Source organism: Bubalus kerabau, chromosome 12 (genome assembly GCF_029407905.1).
Source record: "Bubalus kerabau isolate K-KA32 ecotype Philippines breed swamp buffalo chromosome 12, PCC_UOA_SB_1v2, whole genome shotgun sequence".
NCBI classification, from domain to species: domain Eukaryota; kingdom Metazoa; phylum Chordata; class Mammalia; order Artiodactyla; family Bovidae; genus Bubalus; species Bubalus kerabau.
In genome coordinates, this window is record NC_073635.1 from 90528445 (window position 1) to 90554371 (window position 25927).

The window sequence follows — 25927 nt, forward strand, 5'->3', positions numbered from 1 at the left end:
AGGAGGCCAGCTCTGCACCACGCTGACAGCCACACGGCAGCCCGCCACCCTGCCGGGGCCATCACAGGGCGGCGGGCACTGCTCTCCCCCGGCAGCCACACTGGAGTGGCGCATGCCAGACACGCACCCCGGAGCCGAGTCTTGGGGACAGAGCCCTTGGGGTGGCCCGGCCAGCCCTCGTCCGCAGGCCCCGGGCCAGGACTGCAGCGCGGTCGGGAGGCCAGCCCCCTCCCCCACGGTCTCCGGCTCTGGGAGAACTTTGCCCGTCCCCTGCCCCCCGGAAAGTCAACAGACTGAGCAACCTAGGATCTGGCCATGCTGTCCCAGGCCCGAGCTCTGGCCCTCCTCTGCTTTCTGCTCGGCCTGCGGGGGTCCCTGCCGGCAGGTAAGTGGGGGAAGTTCCCCATTAACCCCGTGGAAGGCCAGCCACCCCGAAAGCTGGCCTGCGTGGTGGGCACTCCCATCTGCTGGGAGCCTGGCTGGGGGGTCCTCTCTGACTTACCTGTCTTTCAAAAGATGAGCAGAGCTCCTGGAGCACAGGCCACGGGAGTCCCCTCCCAGACGTCTGGGGGCAGGCTCCCTGGCCACGGCGGGCCCTCCCCTGCCTCCACCACCCCCCAGGCCCAGACGCGGGCTCAGAGGTTACCCGTCTCCCGCTCTGCTCTCAGCCCCTCGCGGGTGGACCCCCACCCCAAGGGACAGGGCACAGACGCTGCGCCTTGATGCTCGGCCACTGCGGCGGTGAACATGACCCCCCACCTGCGGACGTGGAGGGGCCTGAGTGGGAACACGGGCGGGCGGCTCTGTGAGCGGTCACCACCGTGAATCTCCAGCCCCGAGGGGTGGCCGAGGCGGAAGCCAGGCACCAACACTGTCCCCTGAAACCCGTCCACATCTGCCCCAGCGCCCACGCCGGCCGCGGCGGCCCTGCCCGCAGTCCTGCTCCAGTGCCGTGGCCCCCGGGTCCTTCCTGTTTAACCGTCTTTGTTCACCTGGCGTCGCTGGGCTGGGTCATTAATGTTGCCAGTGGCGTGTCTTCAGCTCTCCCAGTGGCCCGGTGTCTGCGGGGCTCAGAGCATCTCCTTAGGAGAAACTGGAAGTGAAGAGACCCGGTCAAGGGCATGGACATGTTATAATTTAACAAACACATCGCCTTCTCCTCGCATATGAAGCTTATGCAGTGTTGCCCGTTGGCAGCCGTGAGGAACTCTCCTGCTGCAAACCAGCGGGCCCGTGGGTGGGAGGCCTGTGGTCCCATCACCGGGGTGGGGGCAGGGGGCCTGTGGTCCCATCACCGGGGCGGGGGGCAGGGGGCCTGTGGTCCCATCACCAGCATGGGGGGCAGGGGACCTGTGACCCCATCACCAGGGTGGGGGGCAGGGGGCCTGTGATCCCATCACCGGGGTGGGGGGCAGGGGGCCTGTGGTCCCATCACCAGGGTGGGGGCAGGGGGCCTGTGGTCCCATCACTGGGGTGGGGGGCAGGGGGCCTGTGGTCCCATCACGGGGGGTGGGCAGGGGGCCTGTGGTCCCATCACCGGGGTGGGGGGCAGGGGGCCTGTGGTCCCATCACGGGGGGTGGGCAGGGGGCCTGTGGTCCCATCACCAGGGAGGGGGCAGGGGGCCTGTGGTCCCATCACCGGGGTGGGGGGCAGGGGGCCTGTGGTCCCATCACCGGGGCGGGGGGCAGGGGGCCTGTGGTCCCATCACCGGGATGGGGGGCAGGGGGCCTGTGGTCCCATCACGGGGGGTGGGCAGGGGACCTGTGACCCCATCACCAGGGTGGGGGGCAGGGGGCCTGTGATCCCATCACCGGGGTGGGGGGCAGGGGGCCTGTGGTCCCATCACGGGGGGTGGGCAGGGGGCCTGTGACCCCATCACCAGGGTGGGGGGCAGGGGGCCTGTGATCCCATCACGGGGGTGGGGGGCAGGGGGCCTGTGGTCCCATCACCGGGATGGGGGGCAGGGGGCCTGTGGTCCCATCACGGGGGTGGGCAGGGGGCCTGTGGTCCCATCACGGGGGTGGGGGGCAGGGGGCCTGTGGTCCCATCACCGGGATGGGGGGCAGGGGGCCTGTGGTCCCATCACGGGGGTGGGCAGGGGGCCTGTGGTCCCATCACGGGGGTGGGGGGCAGGGGGCCTGTGGTCCCATCACCGGGATGGGGGGCAGGGGGCCTGTGGTCCCATCACGGGGGTGGGGGGCAGGGGGCCTGTGGTCCCATCACGGGGGGGGGGGCAGGGGGCCTGTGGTCCCATCACGGGGGGGGGCAGGGGGCCTGTGGTCCCATCACGGGGGTGGGCAGGGGGCCTGTGGTCCCATCACGGGGGGGGGCAGGGGGCCTGTGGTCCCATCACGGGGGTGGGCAGGGGGCCTGTGGTCCCATCACGGGGGGGGGCAGGGGGCCTGTGGTCCCATCACGGGGGTGGGCAGGGGGCCTGTGGTCCCATCACGGGGGGGGGCAGGGGGCCTGTGGTCCCATCACGGGGGGGGGCAGGGGGCCTGTGGTCCCATCACGGGGGGGGGCAGGGGGCCTGTGGTCCCATCACGGGGTGGGGGCAGGGGGCCTGTGGTCCCATCACGGGGGGTGGGCAGGGGGCCTGTGGTCCCATCACGGGGGTGGGCAGGGGGCCTGTGGTCCCATCACGGGGGTGGGCAGGGGGCCTGTGGTCCCATCACCGGGGTGGGGGCAGGGGGCCTGTGGTCCCATCACCGGGGTGGGGGGCAGGGGGCCTGTGGTCCCATCACCGGGGTGGGGGACAGGGGGCCTGTGGTCCCATCACCGGGGTGGGGGGCAGGGGGCCTGTGGTCCCATCACGGGGGGTGGGCAGGGGGCCTGTGGTCCCATCACGGGGGGTGGGCAGGGGGCCTGTGGTCCCATCACGGGGGTGGGGGGCAGGGGGCCTGTGGTCCCATCACGGGGGGTGGGCAGGGGGCCTGTGGTCCCATCACGGGGGGTGGGCAGGGGGCCTGTGGTCCCATCACGGGGGGTGGGCAGGGGGCCTGTGGTCCCATCACGGGGGGGGGGGCAGGGGGCCTGTGGTCCCATCACGGGGGGTGGGCAGGGGGCCTGTGGTCCCATCACGGGGGTGGGGGGCAGGGGGCCTGTGGTCCCATCACGGGGGGGGGGCAGGGGGCCTGTGGTCCCATCACGTGGGGTGGGCAGGGGGCCTGTGGTCCCATCACGGGGGGGGGGCAGGGGCCTGTGGTCCCATCACGGGGGTGGGCAGGGGGCCTGTGGTCCCATCACCGGGGTGGGGGGCAGGGGGCCTGTGGTCCCATCACCGGGGTGGGGGGCAGGGGGCCTGTGGTCCCATCACGGGGGTGGGGGGCAGGGGGCCTGTGGTCCCATCACGGGGGGGGGGCAGGGTAGTGGGGAGGTGCTGTTACAGGTGGGACGGTGCCGGCGCCCCCGCATCTCACAGCATACCCCACAGTCTTCCTGCCCCAGGAGCAGGCCCTGAGCATCCTGCATCGGCCTCGGCGTGCCAACGGGTTCCTGGAGGAGCTGCGGCCGGGCTCACTGGAGCGGGAGTGCAAGGAGGAGCTCTGCTCCTTCGAGGAGGCCCGCGAGATCTTCCGCAACGAGGAGAGGACGGTGAGCTCGCCCGGTGCACTGGGGGCAGGCGGCGGCCTCTGGGCGCCGGGGGCTGGGGTCTCCCCATGCTGAGACCCCCTACACATCCTCACTCCTCATCCAGAAGCACAGTTTCCTGTGCCCCCATGCCCCCAAGGATGGCCCCCCGACCCCGTAAGCCGTCTAGGCTCCGGGCAGGGCCACCTGTCCAGCAGCCCTCAGAGACCCATGGGAGCCATCGGAGACCCTGGCCAGGGCCGCCTCAGGGATGCTCAAGTGAGGGCACACCTAGGGAGCCTGTTCCTCCCCCAGTGGGGCTGAGCAGGTAGAGCGGGCCTCCCCTCCCGTCCACGAGCAGAGAGATGCCCGCTGAAATCGTCTCCTTCCAGGGGGCTGAGGATCAGGAGGCCAGGAGACAGGACCCCCTCTCTCTGCACACTCAAGGGACACCCCACACAGGACACACATCTCACACGCGTGGGACACACATCTGTCATGGGACACGAATCACACACACAGGACACACATCTCACATGCATAGAACACGTGCCTGGCACGGGACACGCATCACACACACAGGACACATGTCTCACATGCACGGGACACATACCCGACATGGGACACACATAGGACACCCCACACAGGACACACGTGTCACACGCACAGGACACGCATCTGACACAGGACATGCATCACACACAGGACACACGTCTCACACGCATAGAACACACGCCTGGCACAGACACACATCACACACAGGATGCATGTCTCACACGCATGGGACACACACCTGGCATAGCACACACTCTGTACTCGCAGGCAGGGCTCGCACGACCCTTCCCAGGCGTGCTAAGGATTGTCACCCCTTGAGTCTGTGTGTGTGTTAGTTGCTCAGTCGTGTCCAACCCTTTGCGACCCCATGGACTGTAGCCCGCCAGGCTCCTCTGTCCATGGGGTTTCTCCAGGCGAGAACACCAGAGTGGGTTGCCATGCCCTCCTCCAGGGATCTTCCCCCGCCAAGGACTGAACCAGCGTCTCTTACGTCCCCTGCATTGGCGGGCAGCTTATTTACCACTAGCGCCACCTGCGAAGCCCTCGGGGAGCGTGCTGTGCTGTGCTGAGTTGCTCAGTCATGTCTGACTCTCTGTGACCCCATGCACTCTAGCCACCAGGCTCCCCTGTCCATGATTCTCAGGCAAGAGTGCTGGAGTGGGTTGTGGTTTTCAGAACCTTCCAGCCGTTTTCACCTTGTTTTATTCTCACAGTAACACTGAGTTGTTTCTCACTGGCCTAAAGATCCCTGGGGAATCACTGCTTCTGACGAGGCCCCTGAAACTGGCAGGGCACTCGTGCGTGTCTTTCCCACATTCTCCTCGGTCAGCGGGTGTCTGGACGGTCAGCACAGCGTCGGGAGCAGCCCCAGAGGCTTGGGGAGCATGGGGTCTCGTCCGTGTTCACAGCTCCATGGCAGGGCTGGTGCTGAAGCCTGGGGTTGGGACTTGGGAGAGGACATTCGGACCTCTGTGGCCTTAGCAATGGGAGGGGCAGGTATTAGAGAAAAACTCGCTTCCCTAGATGAACCCACCTGTCCCCATAGAGCGCTGTGGCTTCCAGAGCCCACAGGGAGGGCTGGTCAGACGCCCCAGCCGCCTGGCGCCTCCCCCGCAGGGACGTGAACGCTTGCCCTGGCGCCCACGTCTCACGCGGCTTCCTCTTGCTCCCTCAGAGGCAGTTCTGGGTTTCCTACAATGGTGAGTAGGTGACTCCGACCCCATCTGCCGCCAGCCCCCGTCAGCCTTGTAACAGCGACTCGCCCGCAGATGGGGACCAGTGCGCCTCCAGCCCCTGCCAGAATGGGGGCTCCTGTGAGGACCAGCTCCAGTCCTACATCTGCTTCTGCCCGGACGGCTTCGAGGGCCGGAACTGTGAGACAGGTGAGGAGCGGGGCCGGGAGGCCGCCGACTCACCAGGCGGGAGGGGGGCCTCGGCGCCCTCGCAGGCTTCCACCTGGGTGTCTTGGGTGCGGGGTTCTGCATGCTGACCCGCTGGATACCCTGTCCGCTTCTGGGCTCTGGGTGCGGGGCAAGGCTGGGGGGGCCACTCATCTCTGCCACGGGGTACCCTGCTCCCTGGCACAGGGGTCCCACAGCCCCAGTGGCCAATGTGCTCAGACCCGGGACCCCCAGGCCCGGGTCTCACCCTCCTGGGTCGTCTGCGGGGTGTCCCCTGACCCGGAACCCCTAGGCCCGGTCTCACCCTCCTGGATTGTCTGCAGGGTGTCCCCTGACCCGGGACCCCCAGGCCCGGTCTCACCCTCCTGGATTGTCTGCAGGGTGTCCCCTGAGCCGGGACCCCCAGGCCCGGTCTCACCCTCCTGGATTGTCTGCAGGGTGTCCCCTGAGCCGGGACCCCCAGGCCCGGTCTCACCCTCCTGGATTGTCTGCAGGGTGTCCCCTGAGCCGGGACCCCCAGGCCCGGTCTCACCCTCCTGGATTGTCTGCAGGGTGTCCCCTTCCTCCGTGCAGGCCTGACCCCTGGCCCAGGGAGGGGCAGCCACCAGGCTTCCTGCCCTGACCAGTGGCCGTGTCAGCTGTGCCCTGTGTCCGCAGACAAGCAGAGCCAGCTGATTTGCGCCAACGACAATGGCCACTGCGAGCAGTATTGTGGGGCCGACCCAGGGGCCGGGCGCTTCTGCTGGTGCCACGAGGGCTACGCGCTCCAGGCAGACGGGATGTCCTGTGCGCCCACAGGTAAGGCCCCGGGCCGAGTGCTTCCACTCCCGATGAGCGCCACCACCCTGCTGTGTGTCCTCTGTGGCTAAAAGGTGGGCCCCGGGGGAGCATCCCTGAGCCTCACCAGGGCGAGGGGGTGCTCTGGGCGGAGGGAGCAGGCGCCCCCGCCAGCCCTGGTCTCCCGAGGATCGTGCGGGCGGCCTCATCCAGGAGCCCAGAGAGCGGCCACCTCAAATGCTGTCCCCTCTGGCCTGGGGCTTTCCTGGAGGCGGGTGGGAACCAAGAGCGGGGGTGGAGAGCAGCCAGGCTGCCTGAGACGCTGCTCACCCCGTGCAGCACGTCCCGGGCCCTTTGGTGGCGTCGGGCTGCCTGTTTCCACCCCTGGATACACCAGCAGGACCCAGGCCCACGGGCCCTGCCGCCCGGCCCCAGCAGCTCCCCCGGGGCCCCCGAAACCCTGGCCAGGAGCAGGTGCAGCCAACACGGGGCACTCGCTGGTGCAGCCGCACAGCCTCCATCTCACCCACGTCCTGCTGCTTCTGTCTCACACAGTGGAATATCCATGCGGGAAAATACCTGTTCTGGAAAAAAGAAATGGTAGCAAGCCCCAAGGGCGAATCGTGGGGGGCCACGTCTGCCCCAAAGGGGAGTGCCCCTGGCAGGTGAGGCTGCAGGGCGGGGGAGGGAGGGGAGGGTCGTCAGGCCTGGGGGAGGGGAGGGGAGGGTCATCAGGCCTGGGGGAGGGAGGGGAGGGTCGCCCAGCAGGTGAATCTCCAGGCCCGCTGGGTTGGGCCTGGCTGACGCTCTGCCAGAGCAGAGGACCCCAGCCTGGCATTTCCACCCTCTGGCCGGGGCCCACTTGCTCCCTCTCCCCTTACCTGGATGGACGCAGAGTCCCCGGCCGCCCCCACGCTGGTGCAGGGAGGGGAGCCCCAGGTGGCCGTGACCATGACGTCATCCCCGCTGTGTGCCATGCCCTCCAGGCCATGCTGAAGCTGAACGGGGTGCTGCTGTGCGGGGGCACCCTGGTCGGCCCGGCCTGGGTGGTCTCCGCTGCCCACTGCTTTGACAGGCTCCGGAGCAGGTGGAACCTGACAGCCGTGCTGGGTAGGTGGTGCAGGCGCCTTCCCCACCCTGCAGAGCAGGCCTTCAGAGGACAGTCTCCGGGCCGAGATTCCGGGCTTCCAATCACTGCTCCCACGAGCAGCGGTGACTTTCCCAGGGAGAGACGCATGCAGGCAGCGTGTGGGCAGGCCCCACAGCCCAGGGCCCCTGTGCCCACCCCCCGCAGCCTCTCCCGCCCAGACGCAGCCCCGGGTGACTCCACTCCCACCAGGAGCCCCGCGGGGGTGCCCTCCCCAGGTGCTCTGCCTGGCGGGCTTACGGGATGACTGGGGCCCCAGGGGGCAGGGGAACTGGGGCGCCCCTCCTCATCCACCATGCTGCCCGCCCAAACCCCACTCGCACGTCCAGCACCCCTGGGTCCGGATTCGCCCCAACTCTCCTGCCGGCAGCCCTGGGAGGATGCCCGCCCACCCTGGGGGGCGGAACGTGTGCCCCTCGCTCCCAGGAAAGGAGCCCGTGGCCCGCGTGGCGAGGGGCACAACAGCAGCCGGTCCTGGTACCCTGCAGGCGAGCACGACCTCAACCGCGTGGAGGGCCCAGAGCAGGAGCGGCGGGTGGCGCAGATCATCGTCCCTGAGCAGTACGTGCCGGGCAAGACGGACCACGACGTGGCCCTGCTGCAGCTGGCCCAGCCCGTGGCCCTGGGTGACCACGTGGCGCCCCTCTGCCTACCCGACCCGGACTTTGCGGACCAGACGCTGGCCTTCGTGCGCTTCTCTGCCGTCAGTGGCTGGGGCCAGCTCCTGGAGCGCGGGGTCACCGCCCGCAAGCTCATGGTGGTGCTGGTGCCCCGGCTGCTGACCCAGGACTGCCTGCAGCAGTCGCAACGGAGGCCCGGCGGGCCTGTGGTCACAGACAACATGTTCTGCGCTGGCTACAGCGACGGCAGCAAGGACGCCTGCAAGGGGGACAGCGGGGGCCCGCACGCCACGCGCTTCCGCGGCACCTGGTTCCTGACTGGCGTCGTCAGCTGGGGCGAGGGCTGCGCGGCAGCTGGCCACTTTGGGGTCTACACGCGGGTCTCCCGCTACACGGCCTGGCTTCGGAGGCTGATGGGCCACCCGCCGCCCAGGCAGGGCTTCTTCCGGGTGCCGCTGCTGCCCTAGCCCCTGCCCTGCAAATAAAGGCGCCAAAGGCGGAGATTCTCCTGTGGTTCCTGGGGCAGGGAAGCGGGGGGAGGGAAACAGAAATGGAGACTGGGAGATGGAGAGACACAGAGAGGGAGGGAGAGACGGAGGGCGGGAGAGAGAAAGACCCAGAGTCAGAGACAGACGAGGAGGGTGGCAAAGGGGCCCTGGAGGCGCTGGAGGCGCTGGAGGCGTTGGAAGTGTCCGGACCGGACCGGAGGCCAAGCACACGGGCAGCACAAGCTCGGTGCCGTCCTCGCTGTGACCTGCGCCACTTCCAGTCTGGCTTGTCACTCACCCTAGCGTTGTGTCTTCGTTCCGGGTAAATGTGAGCACCCCCACTCCCCATGGTGATCAGCCTTCCACGTCCCTCTGAGTGTGCGGCACACGCAGCCTCGCACGCTGCACGCCTGTCCCTCCCCTGCCCCCTGACCACAGGCAGGCCCGCCCCCTCCTGCTCTCCCTGCACGGCCCAGAGTCATCTCTCAGAGACCCTCATGCGGTCCCTGAGCCGGGCTCCTCCACAGTCACCAGCTTTGCTGAAGTGAACTCTCACATGAAGCCATTTCCAAAGCAGACGCTCTCCTGGGTTTGGGGGCTGCGTGTTTCTCCCAGCTGAGGCCCCAGGAGACGACACAAGCCTGAGGACCGGCAGGGGCCCTCCGCAGGATGCAGGCTCCCAGGTCCCTCCCAGCTCAGTGGGGGGGGCAGGGTCCTCAACCTACTTTTTATGGAGTCTCTCAGGTGACAGTCACACAGGCTGCAGGGGGGAAGGAATGAGGAACCAGGGCAGGGAGCTCCAGACCCCACCCGAGCCTGGCCCAGTGGGTGCCTGCACCCTCGGGTCTCATCTGTCCAGCCTGGCACACCACGCTTAGGGTTTTTGGGCCATGCCCAGCCAGACGGTCCAGCTACGCCTCATGTCCCGAGCAGGGCTGGGAGAGCCTGGCCATGTGTCTGGACATACCCATCACTCAGGCTGCCCAAAACAGCAGTGCTGAGTTGCTGGGTCAGAGGACCCCGGGCGGAGGAAGAGGTCATCTGACTTGCAGACTCGTGTGCCCACCGCCTGGCCTCCGCTGCCCCGGGCAGGCGGTAGTCTTTGGGGTTCTCACTGAGCACACACGTCAAGCACCCCGACCCTGGGCTGGGCCCCCTGGGGCCACTCCGGCTCCAGCTCTGGCAGGTGCCCGCAGCCTCACCACTAACCCTCTCTGCCCCCCATTTCATCTGTAAATGGGGTCCTGCTTCCATGAAACTGGAGCAGACAGAATGAGGTGTGGGGAGGATGGGTCACCTGGCTGTGGACCGTGAAGCGGGTTGTCCAGCATTCATGCAACCCCAGCTCGCAGCTTAGGCTACAGACACTCAGGAGACTCTAGCCAAGATGTCCCAGGCCCCCAGAGACCCCAAGCCCAGAGCCTGCTGTTTCTTCCTGAATCGAAAGCTGGCTGGGCTCCTCTTCCTGGAAGAGGAAGGGAGGGGGCTGAAGGGACTGACCGGGTCCTGGGTGGGCCTCACCACACCCAGCAATGTTGGGGAGCATCTCCCACCCAGACCGCTGGGTGCAGGCACGGGGCAGGGGCTGACGCGGAGTCCAGCCTAACCCCACACGCCCTGCAGGGCAGGGACAACACAGAGAACAGGGGAGACATCACTTTACCACGGCGACCTCTCTGCCAAAGACCAGCCCTGCCTGGGTGTCCAGCAGGAGCGTCTGAGGACATCACAGTCCGTTCAGCGAGCTGGTGTTTACCCCACACCTGCTGTGTGCAGAGCTTCTCTCCGCGCCGGACACAGGCCTGGTGAGCAGGCGTCCCACGTGGGGTGGGGCAGGCATGCTCAGCCAACGACAGAGCGTGACCCCCTCGCTTCCCAAGACCGCCCGTTGGCAGCTCGCAGACGTCTCCCTGCGGAGCCCCACTCAGCCGCGGCAGTCGCGTCCCACCCCTGCTGCTCCCCAGAGGGGTGCTTCCTGGCTGGGAGAGCAGCCCCCGGCCCAGCGTGGTGCCCTCACCTCCCACCCAGCCTGGGCAGAAAGCCCTGGGTCCTAACCCCACGCCCACACCCATGGCCGTAGATGGCACCCCGCCTCTCTCTAAAGCTCAGTTTTCCATCCTAGAAAAACAGATGGGGAAATGAGACATGACTTTTATCACAGTCGTAAAGATGAGAACAGAGCTGGATGTAGACATCTGGGAACCACACAACGACGCGCCTGTTCTCAGAACAAAGTGCTCTGCGCGCACGCCAGGCCCCTGGACACGGCTCAGGATGAGAGTGAGCTCGGCCGGGACCTCCCCGGGGCTGCAGGGGCAGGGCAGCCAGGCCCCCAGAGCCGCCCCCCGCCCCCACAGGCCTGGGCTCCAACCGGCGGCTGTGATAAGCAGGCTGGGCGCCAGCCACCTTCCAGCCTGGGCGAGCGGACCTTGCCCCGGAGGCCTGTTGCTGCGGGGACTCACGGCTGTCCTCGGAAGGGCCCCACCATGGCGGGTCTGCTGTGTCTCGTCCTGCTCAGCACCGCCCTGGGCGGCCTCCTGCGGCCAGCGGGGAGCGGTAAGTGGCCCTCACCCTGCGGACTGCAGGTGGCCCCAGGGGAGGGGAGGAGAGGATCTGGGCGATGCCCTTGAACTTCCTGAGTGGAGAGTGGGTGCACGGCCCCTGTGTAAGCTCGGCCTGAGATGCTGGCTGTGGTTTCAGCCTGGGGGGCTCAGGGCCAGGTGTGTCTCCCCGTGGGTGGGAAGTCAGTCGCGGATCAGAGCACAGGGAAACGTGGACAGAAAGAGAGGGGGAGAGACAGAGAGAAACAGGGGCGGGGGGGAGGACAGGAACCCGGGGAGGGGTAGCAGCAGGCAGAGGCAGGGAGGAGCCCCTCGTCTGGGGGAGCAGAGGGGGATCACAGGCAGAGGCAGGGAGGAGCCCCTCGTCTGGGGGAGCAGAGGGGGATCACAGGCAGAGGCAGGGAGGAGCCCCTCGTCTGGGGGAGCAGAGGGGGATCACAGGCAGAGGCAGGGAGGAGCCCCTTGTCTGGGGGAGCAGAGGGGTCACAGGCAGAGGCAGGGAGGAGCCCCTCGTCTGGGGGAGCAGAGGGGTCACAGGCAGAGGCAGGGAGGAGCCCCTCGTCTGGGGGAGCAGAGGGGTCACAGGCAGAGGCAGGGAGGCGACCCTCTGTCTGGGGGAACAGAGGGGTCACAGGCAGAGAGGGGCTTCCAAGGCAGGGAAGAGACAAGGGCCAGTGCCAGCCCCTCAGGCTGGCTCTGCCCGGGGAGGGGCTGCCTGACCTGAGACTGCACAGAGGGGGTTCTGGGCCTCCCAGGACCCGGGCCCATCCTGGAGGCCAGAGAGCAGAGAGCGTAGAAGCAGCCCCAGACCTGCCTGCGTGCTTGCCTGCTGGGTGAGGCAGAAGTCCAGGAGCCCAGGAGGCTGGGAAAGAGGGAAGAGAGAGAAAGAGGCAAGTGGCGCAGGAGGGTGGCCACGCAGGGGAAGGGGGGGTGTATCTCCAAGCAGCCACTTGCTGGTGGAGAGGTCTGGAGTGTGGGGAGGGGCCCACAGAGAACAAGGCTGAGCCTGGCCCCACTAGGAAAACCAGCTGTCATTAAAGGAAGGGGGCGGGGTTGGAAGAGAAAGTAGTTGGAGATAGGACAACCAAACACTTAGGAGTTCCATACACTCTCTAAAATAACCCTAAGAGAGAGGGGTTGCAACCTCCACTCACCAGTACCCGGTAGTCGGTGACCAAGATGTATTTGCCGCCTGAGACGGCTGACTCTGCAGTCCTGCGCTTCAGTTTCCGACACGCGGAGCTTGGAACTCTGAGACAGACTAGGGGGACAGTCACTGCGGGGAGAGTTGCCAACACAGAGCTCAGGACATGAGCTGGGACTGGAAATATCAGCTGGGACTAGAAACATATCAAATATATGACCCTGAGTCATCTGTCTTAGTGAGAAACTAAATTCTTCAGCAGAACAGAGGTAGAGAGCCCAGGCAGAGCGCCAGGGGAAGGAGCCAAGGGCCTCCCGTGGAGAGGGGGCGGAGCGGGTGAGGGGGCAGACGTGGCGGGAGCGTGGGGACGGCTGAGCACAGATATGCAGGGAGGACCAGGGACCCCCAGACCCTGTCATGGGCAGGTCACGACTCCTTTGTGAGTCACGAAATCAAGTTAGCTGTTTTTTAATGAAACGGGACAGACTCAAGCAGGAAATTTTGTAACAGGTACTATTTTGTAGAAAATAATAGTAAGCACCATTTCTTGAAACTTGTTTTACTCGTGGGTTTGTGTGTCCTGGCGCTTGAAACAAGTCACGCTTTCAACTGTAGATGGTGCAAAAGCAAGTCACAACTCCCCATCTAGCACAGAGCTCAGGCCTGGGGAGGGGCAGAGGGCACGGCTGAGCCCAGGCCAGAACGGAGGGGCGGCCCAGGAGGGGCAGGCCCAAGGCCTCCAGGAGGGCAGAGTTCCAGCAGGTGCGGAGCTCTGCGCGGGGCGGGCGGGCCCCCGGCGGCAGCGGCTCCAGGCACCGTTTGACCCGCTGCTCACGGGAGGCGGTGCGTGGCCACGTGGCGAGCCCGTGGCAGCCTTGTTCTCCCGCCCCAGTGTTCCTGCCCCGGGACCAGGCCCACCGTGTCCTGCAGAGAGCCCGCAGGGCCAACTCATTCTTGGAGGAGGTGAAGCAGGGAAACCTGGAGCGAGAGTGCCTGGAGGAGACCTGCTCGTTCGAGGAGGCCCGCGAGGTCTTCGAGGACGCAGAGCAGACGGTGAGGGGCCGTGAGGCCCGGGCGCGGGGCCGGTGAAATGCGAGGCATTGGGTCTTGGCATGAGCTCAGGGGCCGGGCTGCACACAGGGTCCCCGGGCGTTTGCCAGGCGGATGCCAGGGGTCCAGGCAGCCCTTTAAGTGACAAGGGCGGCTGACAGCAGCAGGCGCGCACGCTCTGCACTTCTCAGCCTCGTTCCCCAAACGCGCTTCCGTACTTCCCGACAGCTGCCAGCCTTACACTCTCACAGTGTCGAGCTGCTCGTCTGCTTTGCCCATGCCCCACTGCCTCTGGCATCTTAATTCCCCAACCAGGGACTGAACCTGCACCCTCGGCAGTGAAAGCTCATCCTGACCACTGGACCACCAGGGAGTTCCCTGAGTAATCCACACGTTAAAGGAGAAGTCTCAAGTGAAGTTAGAAAATACTTTCAGCTGAACAAAGTGGGTGTACAACAGAATCTGTGGGAAGCCGCTAAACAGCGCTTACGCGGAAGTTTATAGAATCACTGTGCTTACTGGGAAAGAAGTTCTCACAATGACACTTTAAGCTTCCACCTTAAGACACACACACAAAAAGGCAAACCCCAAAGAGGAGAAATCAGTAAAATTAAAGACATGCAAAATAACAGAGAAAATAAATAAAACTGGTAAGATTTAACAAGATGGATAAAAAAAGAACACAAATTATATCAAGAATGAAAGAGGGGACATTACTACAGGCCTTGTATATGGTAAAAGAATAATAGGTGAATACTATGAAAAATTCTATGCACGAATTTGGATGGAATTTGGACAATCTGGAGGAAATGGACCAATTCCTCAAAACCTTGAATTACCAAAGCACATAATATGACGGAGGTATCTGCAGATTCCACTTCTTAGTTAAAAGCCTTTGAATAGGAAATGTCAGGGCCCAGATGGCGTCACTGGGTGTTTCACCAACATTTAAAGAAGAAATAACACCAATTCTGTGTATTCGTTTCTAGAAAAGAAAAGGAAACACTTGTAAGTTAGTTTTCAATCAGCTTTACTCTGATACCAAACCCCACAAAGACAGAAGAAGGAGGGAGGGAGAAAGAAAGGAAGAAAACTATATAACAGCACTTCACATGAGCCTCTCATAAAAATTCTCAACAAATTATTAGCAAGTTGAATAAAGCAGATACAGATATGCATACAGAATAAATACAGATACAGATTTATAAGGCTAGATGATGACCAAGTGGGTTTATCTAGGGCACACAAGTCTGGCTCAACATTTAAGATCAGTCGTGCGGACTTCCCTGGCGGCTCCGCTGGTGAAGAATCTGCCTGCAGCCGCTGCTTTTCACCCTAGTGGATAAGGAAAGGGAGCAGGCCCTGGAATGGGCCTCTCCTTTTAAATCTTGTTCCCAACCCTGGAGAGCAGGATGGGCACGCTGCCTTGTCCCACCTGCTGTTAAAAAAAAAAATATATATATATATATATATATATATATATATAAAGAATCTTTCTGCAATGCAGGAGACCTGGGTTCAATTCCTGGGTCAGGAAGATCTACTGGAGAAAGGATAGGCTATGCATTCCGGTATTCTGGGGCTTCCCTGGTGGCTCAGCTGGCAAAGAATCTGCCTGCAATGCAGGTGACCCCAGTAAGATTCCTTGGTTGGGAAGATCCGCTAGAGAAGGGAATGGCTCCCCACCCCAGTATCCTGGCCTGGAGAATACCATGGACTGTGCAGTCCTTGGGATCGCAAAGAGTTGGACGTGACTGAGCAGCTTTCCCTCACTCGCTCGGTGTAATCCGCCTGGAAAGCCCACATTGTCGTGTCACCTGATACAGAGAAGCTGCAGCGAGGACGCAACAGCCATTCATAACTGCAAAGACTTTCACCAAATTACAGCTAAAAAGGACCTTTTTCAACAAGATGAAGACTATTAACCGCACCAAAAGTTGAGTGCTTTCCCTGATACTGGAAGAAGGCAAGGATGTCCACTCCCAATACTCCTAATCCATCACTGCGCTGGAAGCCCTAGCCATGCGGAAGGTTTAACAATTAGTTAAGAAGAAGAAATAAAACTATCCCTATTGGTCAGTGACATGACAATCTACATAGAAAATCCCATGGAATCTAAAAAAAACTCCTAAAATGTATGTGTCTAGCAAGGTCACAAAATACAAGGTCAGCACACAAATATTAATCATATTTCTATGTAGTGGTAACTTACATGTGTGCGTGCTCAGTCACGTCTGATTCCTTGCAGCCGGCCAGGCTCCTCTGTCCAAAGAACTTTCCAGGCAAGATTACTGGAGTGGGTGGGTTTCCATTTCCTTCCCCAAGTAATGTACAGTTAGAAACTAAAGATTAAAAAAAATTAATGCTACTTAGTATTGGCCCAAAGAAAAATATCCATGTGTAAATCTAATAAAACATACACGATCTATATGCTGAAATCTACAAAATGCTGTTGAAAGAAAGAGAACCTAAATAAGTAGACATAGACTGCTCATGGTTTGAAAGACAATATATTAAGAGATTGATTCCTCCCAATTTGATATATAGATTTAATGCAATGCAAATCAAACTTCCATCAGATTTAGACAAGCTGATTCTAAAATTTGAAATATGGGAAAGCAAAGGAATTAGAATAACTGAAACAGTTTTGAGAAAGAAGATAAAGTTGGAGGAATCACACTACCTGATTTAAAGATGTATTATACATTACTCACAGAGATACTGATGTGTGGTACTGGTAAAGGAGTAAATACAGATCAATAGAACAGAATAGAAAGCCCATAAATAGACCCACACAAATATGGCCAATTGATCTTTGACAAAGGTGCATAAGCATTTCAGGGGGAAAAGAAATCTTTTTCAAAAATGGTATTGGAGTAATTGTACATCTATATGCAAAAAAAAAAGGTCAGCTTTTTCTCACAACTACACAAAGTTAACTCAAAATGCATCACATAGCTCTAAGGATAAAACAGGAAACTTTTAGGAGAAAATGTTCATGACACAAAGTTAGGCAAAAATTATTAGATGTGACACCAAAAGCATAATCCATGAAGGAAAATATAGGTAGACTGGACTTACGCTAAATTTAAAACCTTTGCTCTGTGAAAACATTGTTAACAGAATGAAGATACAGGCTGCTGACTAAGAAAATATTTGCAAGTCTCATATCTGCCAAAAGATTTGCACTCAGACTTTATAAAGAACTCCCACAACACAAGAGAAGAAAATAAACAGTCCAATAAAATACAGTGAGCGAGAGATTCGAGCAGACCTCTCAGCGGAGAGGGCATGTGAACGGCAGGTGAGCCCGGGAGACGCTCGGCGTGACTCGGCGCTGCAGAGCGAGCTCCCGACACGCGCTGCGGCTGGAAGGAAGCCTTAGCGCTGCGGGCGCTCGTCCTCGTGAATTTGTTACAGAGTTTGAATGTGATGCATAAAGTTTCTGATCTGCTTCTGAACCTAAGTCCTTGCTTTAGAGATTTTACTTCAGTTGCTCTTGTTTCAGCAAAGTTTCTCCAAACGGAAATTAGTGGAAAACAAACAAACAAAACATATAGAAACTTCTACGGTTCAAGAAAAGTAATTTCGAATTACAGTTGAAACAAATGATGTGAAAACCTTGATTGTGATCACAGAATTAGTGATTTTGCTACAATGAAAGCTAGGAAAGTAAGTTAGTGTTACAAAGTGTTTTCCAGCCACTGGGGTTCAATTGTTAGCAAGCAAGAAGATGGATGCTAGGATAGAATAATGTATTACACCAACATGCATTAAAAAAAAAAAGTGTTCGAAGCCACAGCTTTACAAATACAGGAGATCTGGAAAGAAAAATCCCTTTAAGATTGAATAGTTCTAGAGCAGTTTGCCCCACAAAATGGTCTCTGTTTGGGAAATAGGCCATTCACTTGAGTTATCAGATTATGGCTGCTACTGGTATGAAATGCCTGTTTTCCCTAATGCACTTTAAAATCTTTTCTCCCTTTTAGGATGAATTCTGGAGTAAATATAAAGGTGAGAACTTTTCTATTTTAATCCTAATTGAGAAGGACTCATCAGGGTAGTTAGACGGGAGAGACTGTATTCAAATTTTGAAGATGGTTCCTGAGTTTCCTTTCCTTTCAGGTGTAAATTTTACTCGTCTGAGACTTTTCCCTTCTGAGTGCTTCCCGAATAGTTATTGTAAAATAGTTTTTACGGTAACTTTATTTAATTCTAGTTTTGTTAATTATATACATTTAAATCAGTTCATTCCCATCTGAGGATACCAAATTCCATGGCAATTAAGTATATTAGGTAGAAACAAAAGAAGAGAATCTGAAATATTGGGTCCTCTCATAAGGTAACCATCTTGATGTAATGCTTGTAGCATCTGAAGTGGTATGAGTTATAATAACGTTCTCATTCTGCTGACCGTGTTCAGATTTCTCACAATGACCACTGGACCTATCCCTGGATTACAGTGTACACATGTGCCGAGAAATGCAGAGCCGTGTTAGCACTGGGCAGGGGTCTCTCTTCTCCTTTCACACCCAGACGTTTGGCTCACGCAACCAGACACCCTGCCTGTTGATGCTCAGTCCAGAACAAGTGTCCGGCGATCACCTAGCCTCCAGCCTCCTTTTGCGGTACCCACTCCCCAGCCCAGGGCTCCTCTCCCTGATGTAAAAATGCTGTCACTGCTCGGAAAAGCACTGTCAAATGTCCCAGCACGAATTGGAACACTCAGTCTAGCTAGATAAATCTAGCTAGATAAATGCCCCACGCACGTGTGGCCGCAAAGAGGGCTGGGTAACAAAGTCCAGACAGGACAACTTGTTTGCAGGAAAACAGGAAGAGCCCCAGGTTCACTCGAGTTGCCCGAAAACGTGTGCCAAGACCAGCACAGCGCGCTCGCTTCCCTGACATGGGGCGTTGGCTGCGAGCGCTGGTCTCCAAGTGCTTCCTTTGCAGATGGAGACCAGTGTGAAGGCCACCCTTGCCTGAATCAGGGCCGCTGTAAAGACGGCATCGGGGACCACACCTGCACCTGTGCGGAAGGGTTTGAAGGCAAAAACTGCGAGTTCTGTGAGTTCCTCTTGCTGTGCCTTCCGGTCAGAGCTGCCTGGTGGGGTGGAGAGCGGGGGCCAGAGGCCCCGGGAGGCCCCGCGGCCACCGTGGCTCAGCCTGGCTCTGCAGGTTCTGCCCGCAGCAGCGGGAAGCGCATCACGGCCCCTGGGTGGGGGACAGGGCACCCCAGGCAAGTCCCTGCTCCTCTGAGCAGCTGCGGAGTGAACATTCGTGCAGGGCGGGCCCCTTAATGTGGGAACTGACGTCTCTCCTGCTTCTTGTGATTCTGGAAATTCGAGCGATGTGAGTGCTGAGTGCCCGGGATTATCCAAATCTGACACGAGTAATACTACATGGAAAAATCGCTGAGTTTTCCTAATACAGGGATTACTTTTTAACAAAAATTGGGTGAGTAGTAGACCAGTTTTCCCTAAGGAGAAAGCTTTGAACGTCTGCTTTTCATTTCTGAACATATAATCCTGAGAGCACGCTCTCAGACTGGACACTTTAGAACTTCCCCAGCGGGAATATCAGTCGTGCCTCCGCCCCTCTGCTGTCCAGGGGGCCCCCCTGCCCCACGCCCCAAACCGTTTGGCTGACCCAGGGGCTGGCGGGCATGTTTTCTGAAGTTTCTGTAACGTTTGCCCTGTGAGCAGCTTCTCATCAAAGCCCAGGGTGAGGTGTAAAGCCAGGTGCCAGGACAGCAGGGCTGATGGGTGTCAGGAGTCTGATGCCCAGCACACTGGAGGCCGGGTGATGCCCCTCCGCCCGGCTGTGAGGTGCCTTGTGCCCAGCGCCTCTCGAGACCTGGGCGCTCTCCTGGGAGGCGTGTGGCCTCCACCCCTTCACCAGCAGGTAAACAGACTGCGGGTCTAGGTAACCCGCCCGGGTCACTCAGTCACGATGAACGGCCCGCTGGAGCTGGCTTGAGTCCAGGAGCCGGCTGCCGCACCTCCTCCCACCACATGGAGGCCGGACCCCAGGGCCTTTATGCCGCGGGGGAGAGAGGCCTCAGAGGGGACCCCCCGGCCCCGCCAGCTCTGCTCAGAGGCCCCCGCCCCTCTGAGGGCTGAACCTGAGACCTTCTGCCCCTAGGCCTTCTCGGCAGCTCCCCGGGGCCTCAGGAAGCCAGGCCCCCCACCCCACGGGAAGCGGTGCGAGGGACAGGGTCTGCCCAGGGTGCTGGCCTGGCCTCGGGGCCCCCCAGCCCGTTGGCCGGGCAGCACCCTCAGCTGCGCGCCTCCCCGCAGCCACGCGTGAGATCTGCAGCCTGGACAACGGGGGCTGTGACCAGTTCTGCAGGGAGGAGCGCAGCGAGGTACGGTGCTCCTGCGCCCACGGCTACATGCTGGGCGACGACAGCAAGTCCTGCGTGTCCACAGGTGGGTGGGGGGGTGCGGGGAGGGGGCGCACAGCTGTGGGGAGTGGGGGGTACTCAGGTGTGGACTGGGGGTGCAGGGAGGGGGGAGTGGGGGTGCGGGGAGGGGGGTGTGGGGAGGGGGATGCACAGGTGCAGAGTGGGGGTTGCAAGGAGGGGGGTGCAGGGAGGGAGGGAGTGGGGGTGCGGGGAGGGGGTACTCAGGAGTGGACTGGGGGGCAGGGAGTGGGGGTGCGGGGAGTGGGGTGTGGGGAGGGGTGCACAGGTGCAGAGAGGGGGTGCAGGGAGGGGGGTGCACAGGTGTGTGGGGTGGTGAGGGCCAGCCCCCAGGTGGGGAGCGTGTTCTGGAGACAGTGGTGTGCGAGGCTGCACACGGTCCGGCCCCAGCACACTGCGGAGCTGCTGTCATGGTGCCCGGAACCCTGGGAAGGACGTGTGTTTGGGAGGCTAGAGTTACCAGCACCAGACCTGTGGGCCGGCCAAGGAGCCTCGGATGGGGTGCAAGGGCCAGGGGAGAACCCGGGGCCATCCAGAACCGATTTGGCTGCAGTGGGTCAGACGGAAATGTCTTTTCCCTCGATAAAGCCGGACACCACGCATCCGGCCCAGGAGCTCAGGCAGGGCTGAGTGAGGGCCCGGGTCCTGGGGGTCCTGGGGGTGGGCGAGCTGCTCCCCACCGTCTCACACCCCGGGGGAAGTCCTGTCTGACTGGGACTCCCCTCATGTGGGGTGGGGTTGGGCCAGAGCACCTGAGAGGCCATGGCCCCGGTCAGCCCGGCCTCCAGCAGGCTTCCCACTGGCCCCGTAGCCCTGACCACCGGGGGTGGTTAGGAATGCAGAGTCCAGCCGCAGGCTGGGGTGGTGGGCAACTTCAGGGCAGAGGCAACTGTGCCAACCGAGCCTCTCAGCAGTTGGAGGACAGTGAGATGACATTTCTGTTGGTTAAAAAAAAAAAAAGTGAAGTCACTCAGTTGTGTCTGACTCTGTGACCCCATGGACTGCAGCACGCCATCTCATCCTCTGTCGTCCGCTTGTCCTCCCGCCTTCAATCTTTCCCAGCATCAGTGTCTTTTCCAATAAGTCAGTTCTTCACATCAGGTGGCCAAAGTATTGGAGTTTCAGCTTCAGCATCAGTCCTTCCAGTGATTATTCAGGACTGATCTCCTTTAGGATGGACGGGTTGGATCTCCTTATGTTTAACACACATGGCAGAGTTGACAGGGTTCGGGGCACTGTGCCCCCCAGCTCCCCTGCTCTGCCATCATGGTCTAGATTTATTAACACCAGCCATGTCACCCGCTGCCCCATGGTCCTCTGTTCATCCACAGCCCACAGACTTTTGCACGCATCCCAGCAGATTGCAGAGGCCCTGAGACCCCTCAGCACTGACCAGCCAGAGGTCAGGGCTTCCACCCATGACCCACCCCCACCCAGCAGGACACAGGGCACCCCACTCCACAAAGACTCCTTGTGGGCCCTGCCTTATCCCCAGGCACGCTCCTCCGCCCGCTCCTCCCATGGAGTGGACTGTGTCCTCCTCGCCTGGCTGAGCTCATGCGCTTTTTTCAGAGCCCTTCCCCTGTGGGAAGTTCACGCAGGGACGCAGCCGGCGGTGGGCCATGCACGCCAGCGAGGACGCGCTTGACGCCAGCGAGCTGGAGCAGTACGGCCCTACAGACCTGAGCCCTACAGAGAGCTCCTTGCACCTGCTGGGCCTCAACAGGACCGAGCCCAGCGCCAGGGAGGACGACAGCAAGTTGATCCGGATAGTGGGCGGCAGGGACTGCGCGGAGGGCGAGTGCCCCTGGCAGGTAACTGCGGGGCTTGGAGGCCAGGTGGCTGGGGCGGGGGAGGCGTCTGCTGGGCACTGCAGGTGGTTGAGGGCCTGCTGCGGGCAATCGGGCCCTGCCTGAGGAGCCTGGGCTGCAAAGGCTGGGCCTCCGGCCTCTCGGTCGCCACGCCCCCCACCAGGCAGAGGAGGGGCTCCAGTCTGGGCCATAGGGTGGGGTCTGTGGGCACAGGGGAGGCCCCCGAGGCTGGTGTGTGCTCTTGGGTTTGACAGGAGGCAAAAAGAGTCTCTCTCCTTGTTTCACTTCTAATTTGAAAGATTCTTTTACCCAAACACCTAAGTCCTGATGAGGCAGATGGTGCCTTAGCGAAACGTATATCCATTTGTTTCCAAAGGTAAAAAAATCACTCTTTGGTTGTTAATTTGGACTAAAGTTGCCAGACTTAGCAAGTGAAAGCACAGGCCTCCCCTCACATATGAATTTCAGGTAAACAGTGAGCGAGGGTTAGCAGCTCGTGTCCCAAACACCACGCCGGACACGCACTGAAGACGACTTGCTGTTCACTTGAGTGGGTTTCACTGGGGCCTCGATCTACCCGGATCCCTTGCCTGGACCTCGGGGTTTTAGTGTCCAGAGCCAGGATGGCTTCTCCTACAAGTGACGTTCCCAGAGCTGCGACAGTCCTCAGTGATGACGTCCACTGGCCCACAGCTGCATGCTGGGTCTGCGTCTGTCTGACGTGTCACGACCCCGTGGAAGGACACGCCACACCAGCCACCATCCCCAGAGAGCGTGCTGTGGGTCACAGCGGCTTTGGGCATTTTGAGTGTCAGTCTGAAGGCACCAGGGCGTTTTCTCCAGAGTGTAATGTTGCCACCCAGGAAGGGCGGGGAGAATAAAGACCAGGAGGGCCTGGCAGGCAAGTCTGGAGCCCAAAGCACTGGGCACTTGGCAGGACCTTGGGGTCCACGGTGGGCCCACTCCGAGAACCAGCAGAACTGGGCAGGACAGCCCGTGGGGGTGGGCACGGGGGCACTGCCCAGGGCCTTGTTCCAGCCTGAAAACCCCACAAGCCCTTCTGCGGGGAGGCCCACTGCAGGCGGAGGCGTGGAGGAGGCCGGTTAAGGGTAACGCTCCCCGGCACCTGCCCCTCCCCAGGCTCTGCTGGTCAACGAGGAGAACGAGGGATTCTGCGGGGGCACCATCCTGAACGAGTTCTACATCCTCACGGCTGCCCACTGCCTGCACCAGGCCAAGAGGTTCACGGTGAGGGTCGGTGAGTGCCGCCCACGCCCCCAGCGCCCTCCTCCTGGTCAGACACTGGGACCGACAGACGCTGGAAACACGGGGCGTTAAAGCCCTGAAACCCTGGGCGGGGGGAGAAAGGGGAAGAGGGGCCCCCTCCTGCAGGAAGCCCGCCAGCACCCCCAGCGGTCTGAGTGGCCTGCATATCCCGTCTGGGGGTTAATTCTGATCACCCCCCTTCTCCGCCAGGTCTCAGCTGCTCCGTGAGCACCCGGTGAAAGCCACATCCATGATTCCTAACTTGCTAGTTACATTGCCTTTTCATTACACATTTTACAAGTTTACAGGTGAACCTCATTTCGGTAATGTTAGATACTGTCAGCTCCACATGTAATCAGTTTTTGCAATACTCAGGAGAGATTTTCAGTTATTTTCTTCATTCTGAGTCTGAGAACAGCACATATGGGTTCTGACCCGTGCCCACCTGGCCCTGTGGCCTGGAGGGGTCTGGCAGTTCAGACCAGGTGGCTGGTCCCACCCACGCGTGGACAAGGGTGACCGCTGACACCGGCTGGGAAGCCCCGCCTCGTGCTTCTCGCCTATATTTCACATTGTCTAGTGACCACGTGCCAGTCTTTAAGCAGAAACTATCACGACTACTTTAAGGTGTCAGCGATGTGCTGGCCCCGAGCTGATGGCCCTGTCCCGTCCTCAGGCGACCGGAACACGGAGCAGGAGGAGGGCGATGAGATGGCACACGAGGTGCAGATGACTGTGAAGCACAGCCGCTTTGTCAAGGAGACCTATGACTTCGACATCGCGGTGCTGAGGCTCAAGACGCCCATCCAGTTCCGCCGGAACGTGGCGCCCGCCTGCCTGCCCGAGAAAGACTGGGCGGAGGCCACACTGATGACCCAGAAGACGGGCATCGTCAGCGGCTTCGGGCGCACGCACGAGAAGGGCCGCCTGTCGTCCACGCTCAAGATGCTGGAGGTGCCCTACGTGGACCGCAACACCTGCAAGCTGTCCAGCAGCTTCACCATCACGCCCAACATGTTCTGTGCGGGCTACGACACCCAGCCCGAGGACGCCTGCCAGGGCGACAGCGGCGGCCCCCACGTCACCCGTTTCAAGGACACCTACTTCGTCACGGGCATCGTCAGCTGGGGCGAAGGGTGCGCGCGCAAGGGGAAGTTCGGCGTCTACACCAAGGTCTCCAACTTCCTCAAGTGGATCGACAAGATCATGAAGGCCAGAGTGGGGGCCGCGGGCAGCCACAGCCACAGCGAAGCCCCCGCCACCTGGACGGTCCCGCCCCCCCCTTCCGCTCTGAGCGGGCTCCCTCCCTGCCTGATTAGACCTGTGTCCTCTCCTTAGTCTGGGTCTGTTCTTGCCCCTCGGTAGCGGAAATGAGATTCCAGGGACCAGCCCCGGGCTCCCTCCCATCCCCCGCTGGGAGTGCCCCTGGGATTCGGGAAGGACGGCCCAGCTCCGGGAAGGAGCCTCAAAGCCTGTCCTGTCTCCAGTGCATCTCTCTGTCCTCAGAGGCCCCAAGCTGCCGTCCAGGCCACTCAGGACTCTCCAGAGGATCTGGAAGCTGGGCTGGGGGCTGGGTCGGGCGGGGTCTCCCCTCACGGGCCCTCCCAGGAAAGGCAGGCACCCTGGGAAGAGGGGCTCAGAGGGCCTCCTGTTGCAAGGATGCTTTGCCGTTGACCTGTCGGCCTGTTCTTGACCGGCTTCAGCATCGCATTCCCCGAGCCAGGCCCCACAGACTCTGGAGTCCCATACATGCCCCCAGGGTGACTGTCCCTAGCTGGGGCTCTGAAGTCCCGGGTCCAGGCAGTGTCCAGAGCACTAACCCGGCTCTGATGAGTCCTTGCTGCCCCCCAGGGCCCCTTCATGCAGGGCGCATGCCGGGGTCTGCGAGAGGGGGGCCCTTCCTCTAATGGTCACGTCCCCAGGCCAAGCCCACCCACCTGCACCAGCTCCAGGCCCTCAACCCCAACCGTCAGGAAAGGCAGACACGCTTCTCAGAGACACGGCACCTCAGCGGGGCCACCCAAACAGTCAGGAAAGGCAGACACGCTTCTCAGAGACACGGCACCTCAGCGGGGCCACCCAAACAGTCAGGAAAGTCAGACACGCTTCTCAGAGACATGGCACCTCAGCGGGGCCACCCAAACAGTCAGGAAAGTCAGACATGCTTCTCAGAGATACGGCAGCTCAGCGGGGCCTGTGTGTTTCCCGAGCCATCTGCCTTTTGCGTAACCCAACGAAGCAAAGTTCCAAAGTTCCATCCCAAAAGTCCCCAGGGGTCACCAGACAGTTTTGTAAACAGGAGATATTGCAAGTTTGGAAAAATCGGTGGGACCAGGCTTCCCAGAAATGGTCAAACCAGAGGGTTTGTTCCCAAGTGTCCCGCCTTGACCTCCGCAAAGGGAGGCCCCACAGAGAGGGCGGTGGAGGCCAGGCTGGCATGGTGGGGGCAGGGCCTCTCGGCAGAGTGAACCCGGGTTTCTTGGACAGTGGAGTTCAGAGTCCCAGGACGGCTCGGGGACACCTGGCTCCTGTCACACTTGCATCTCCCCCTGTTGGGGCTGAGCCCGCAGGTTAGCGGGCAGGGGGCTAGGCCCTGGGAAGGGAGGGCCCTCACCACCTGCAGGCCAAGCCATCCCTGCAGGAACAGGAGAGTCAGTGGAGGCTCGGGCCACGCTGTGGGGAGCATGCTCTGGGCCTCACAGGGCTGACTCTGGGCCTGGGAGGACCCGCCTCCGGGTCTGAGCGTCTCCCTCTGGAGGGAGACGAGGCTGGTCTCAAGGTGGACCCGAGCCAGGCCTGCGCCCCAGGACAGCCGGTCCACCGGGCGTCTCCGAGGAAGTCTCCTCTGGGATGGAGAGGAGCAGGAAGCTGACAGAGAGGAAACATGGGGAACAGGGTCTGACCGCCCTCCCGAGAGTGGGGCACCCTCGACTGCACCCACGGTCCCATGGAGGGGACACAGGAGCACAGAGGGGTGTGGAGGGGCCCAGAGCCAGGGACTGGTACTTGCAGGGTCCCTGAGGCCTCCAGGGGCCAGCCTGCAGCAGGTGCAGCCCCTGCCCTCCGGGCCGCAGGGTGGGCTCCATTCTAGATGGGCCCTCATGACAGCCGCC

General features: G+C 61.0%; 2 protein-coding genes across 2 annotated transcripts; both read left to right on the plus strand.

Moving 5' to 3' along the window:
• Window positions 1–315: 315 nt before the first annotated feature.
• Window positions 316–8537, plus strand: F7 (coagulation factor VII). Its single transcript, XM_055541888.1, has 8 exons — window positions 316–385; window positions 3435–3595; window positions 5301–5325; window positions 5395–5508; window positions 6184–6324; window positions 6859–6968; window positions 7290–7413; window positions 7939–8537. Exons 1-8 carry the CDS (start codon window positions 316–318, stop codon window positions 8535–8537), a joined length of 1344 nt encoding a protein of 447 aa, XP_055397863.1.
• Window positions 8538–10457: 1920 nt separating this feature from the next.
• On the plus strand, window positions 10458–24152 carry F10 (coagulation factor X). The gene is made up of 8 exons (XM_055541919.1): window positions 10458–11114; window positions 13156–13316; window positions 17303–17327; window positions 18267–18380; window positions 19613–19744; window positions 21310–21551; window positions 22689–22806; window positions 23491–24152. Exons 1-8 carry the CDS (start codon window positions 10697–10699, stop codon window positions 24150–24152), a joined length of 1872 nt encoding a protein of 623 aa, XP_055397894.1. The 5' UTR covers window positions 10458–10696.
• The last annotated feature ends 1775 nt before the right edge of the window (window positions 24153–25927 follow it).

Excerpts from the sequence above, each read along its gene's own strand:
- F7 (XM_055541888.1), top strand. The coding sequence starts at position 316 with ATGCTGTCCCAGGCCCGAGCTCTGGCCCTCCTCTGCTTTCTGCTCGGC. Across the intron at positions 386-3,434 it reads GCGGGGGTCCCTGCCGGCAG|TCTTCCTGCCCCAGGAGCAG; the intron begins GTAAGTGGGGGA and ends CATACCCCACAG. Across the intron at positions 5,509-6,183 it reads GGGCCGGAACTGTGAGACAG|ACAAGCAGAGCCAGCTGATT; the intron begins GTGAGGAGCGGG and ends CTGTGTCCGCAG.
- F10 (XM_055541919.1), top strand. The coding sequence starts at position 10,697 with ATGAGACATGACTTTTATCACAGTCGTAAAGATGAGAACAGAGCTGGA. Across the intron at positions 19,745-21,309 it reads CAAGTCCTGCGTGTCCACAG|AGCCCTTCCCCTGTGGGAAG; the intron begins GTGGGTGGGGGG and ends CGCTTTTTTCAG. Across the intron at positions 21,552-22,688 it reads AGGGCGAGTGCCCCTGGCAG|GCTCTGCTGGTCAACGAGGA; the intron begins GTAACTGCGGGG and ends GCCCCTCCCCAG.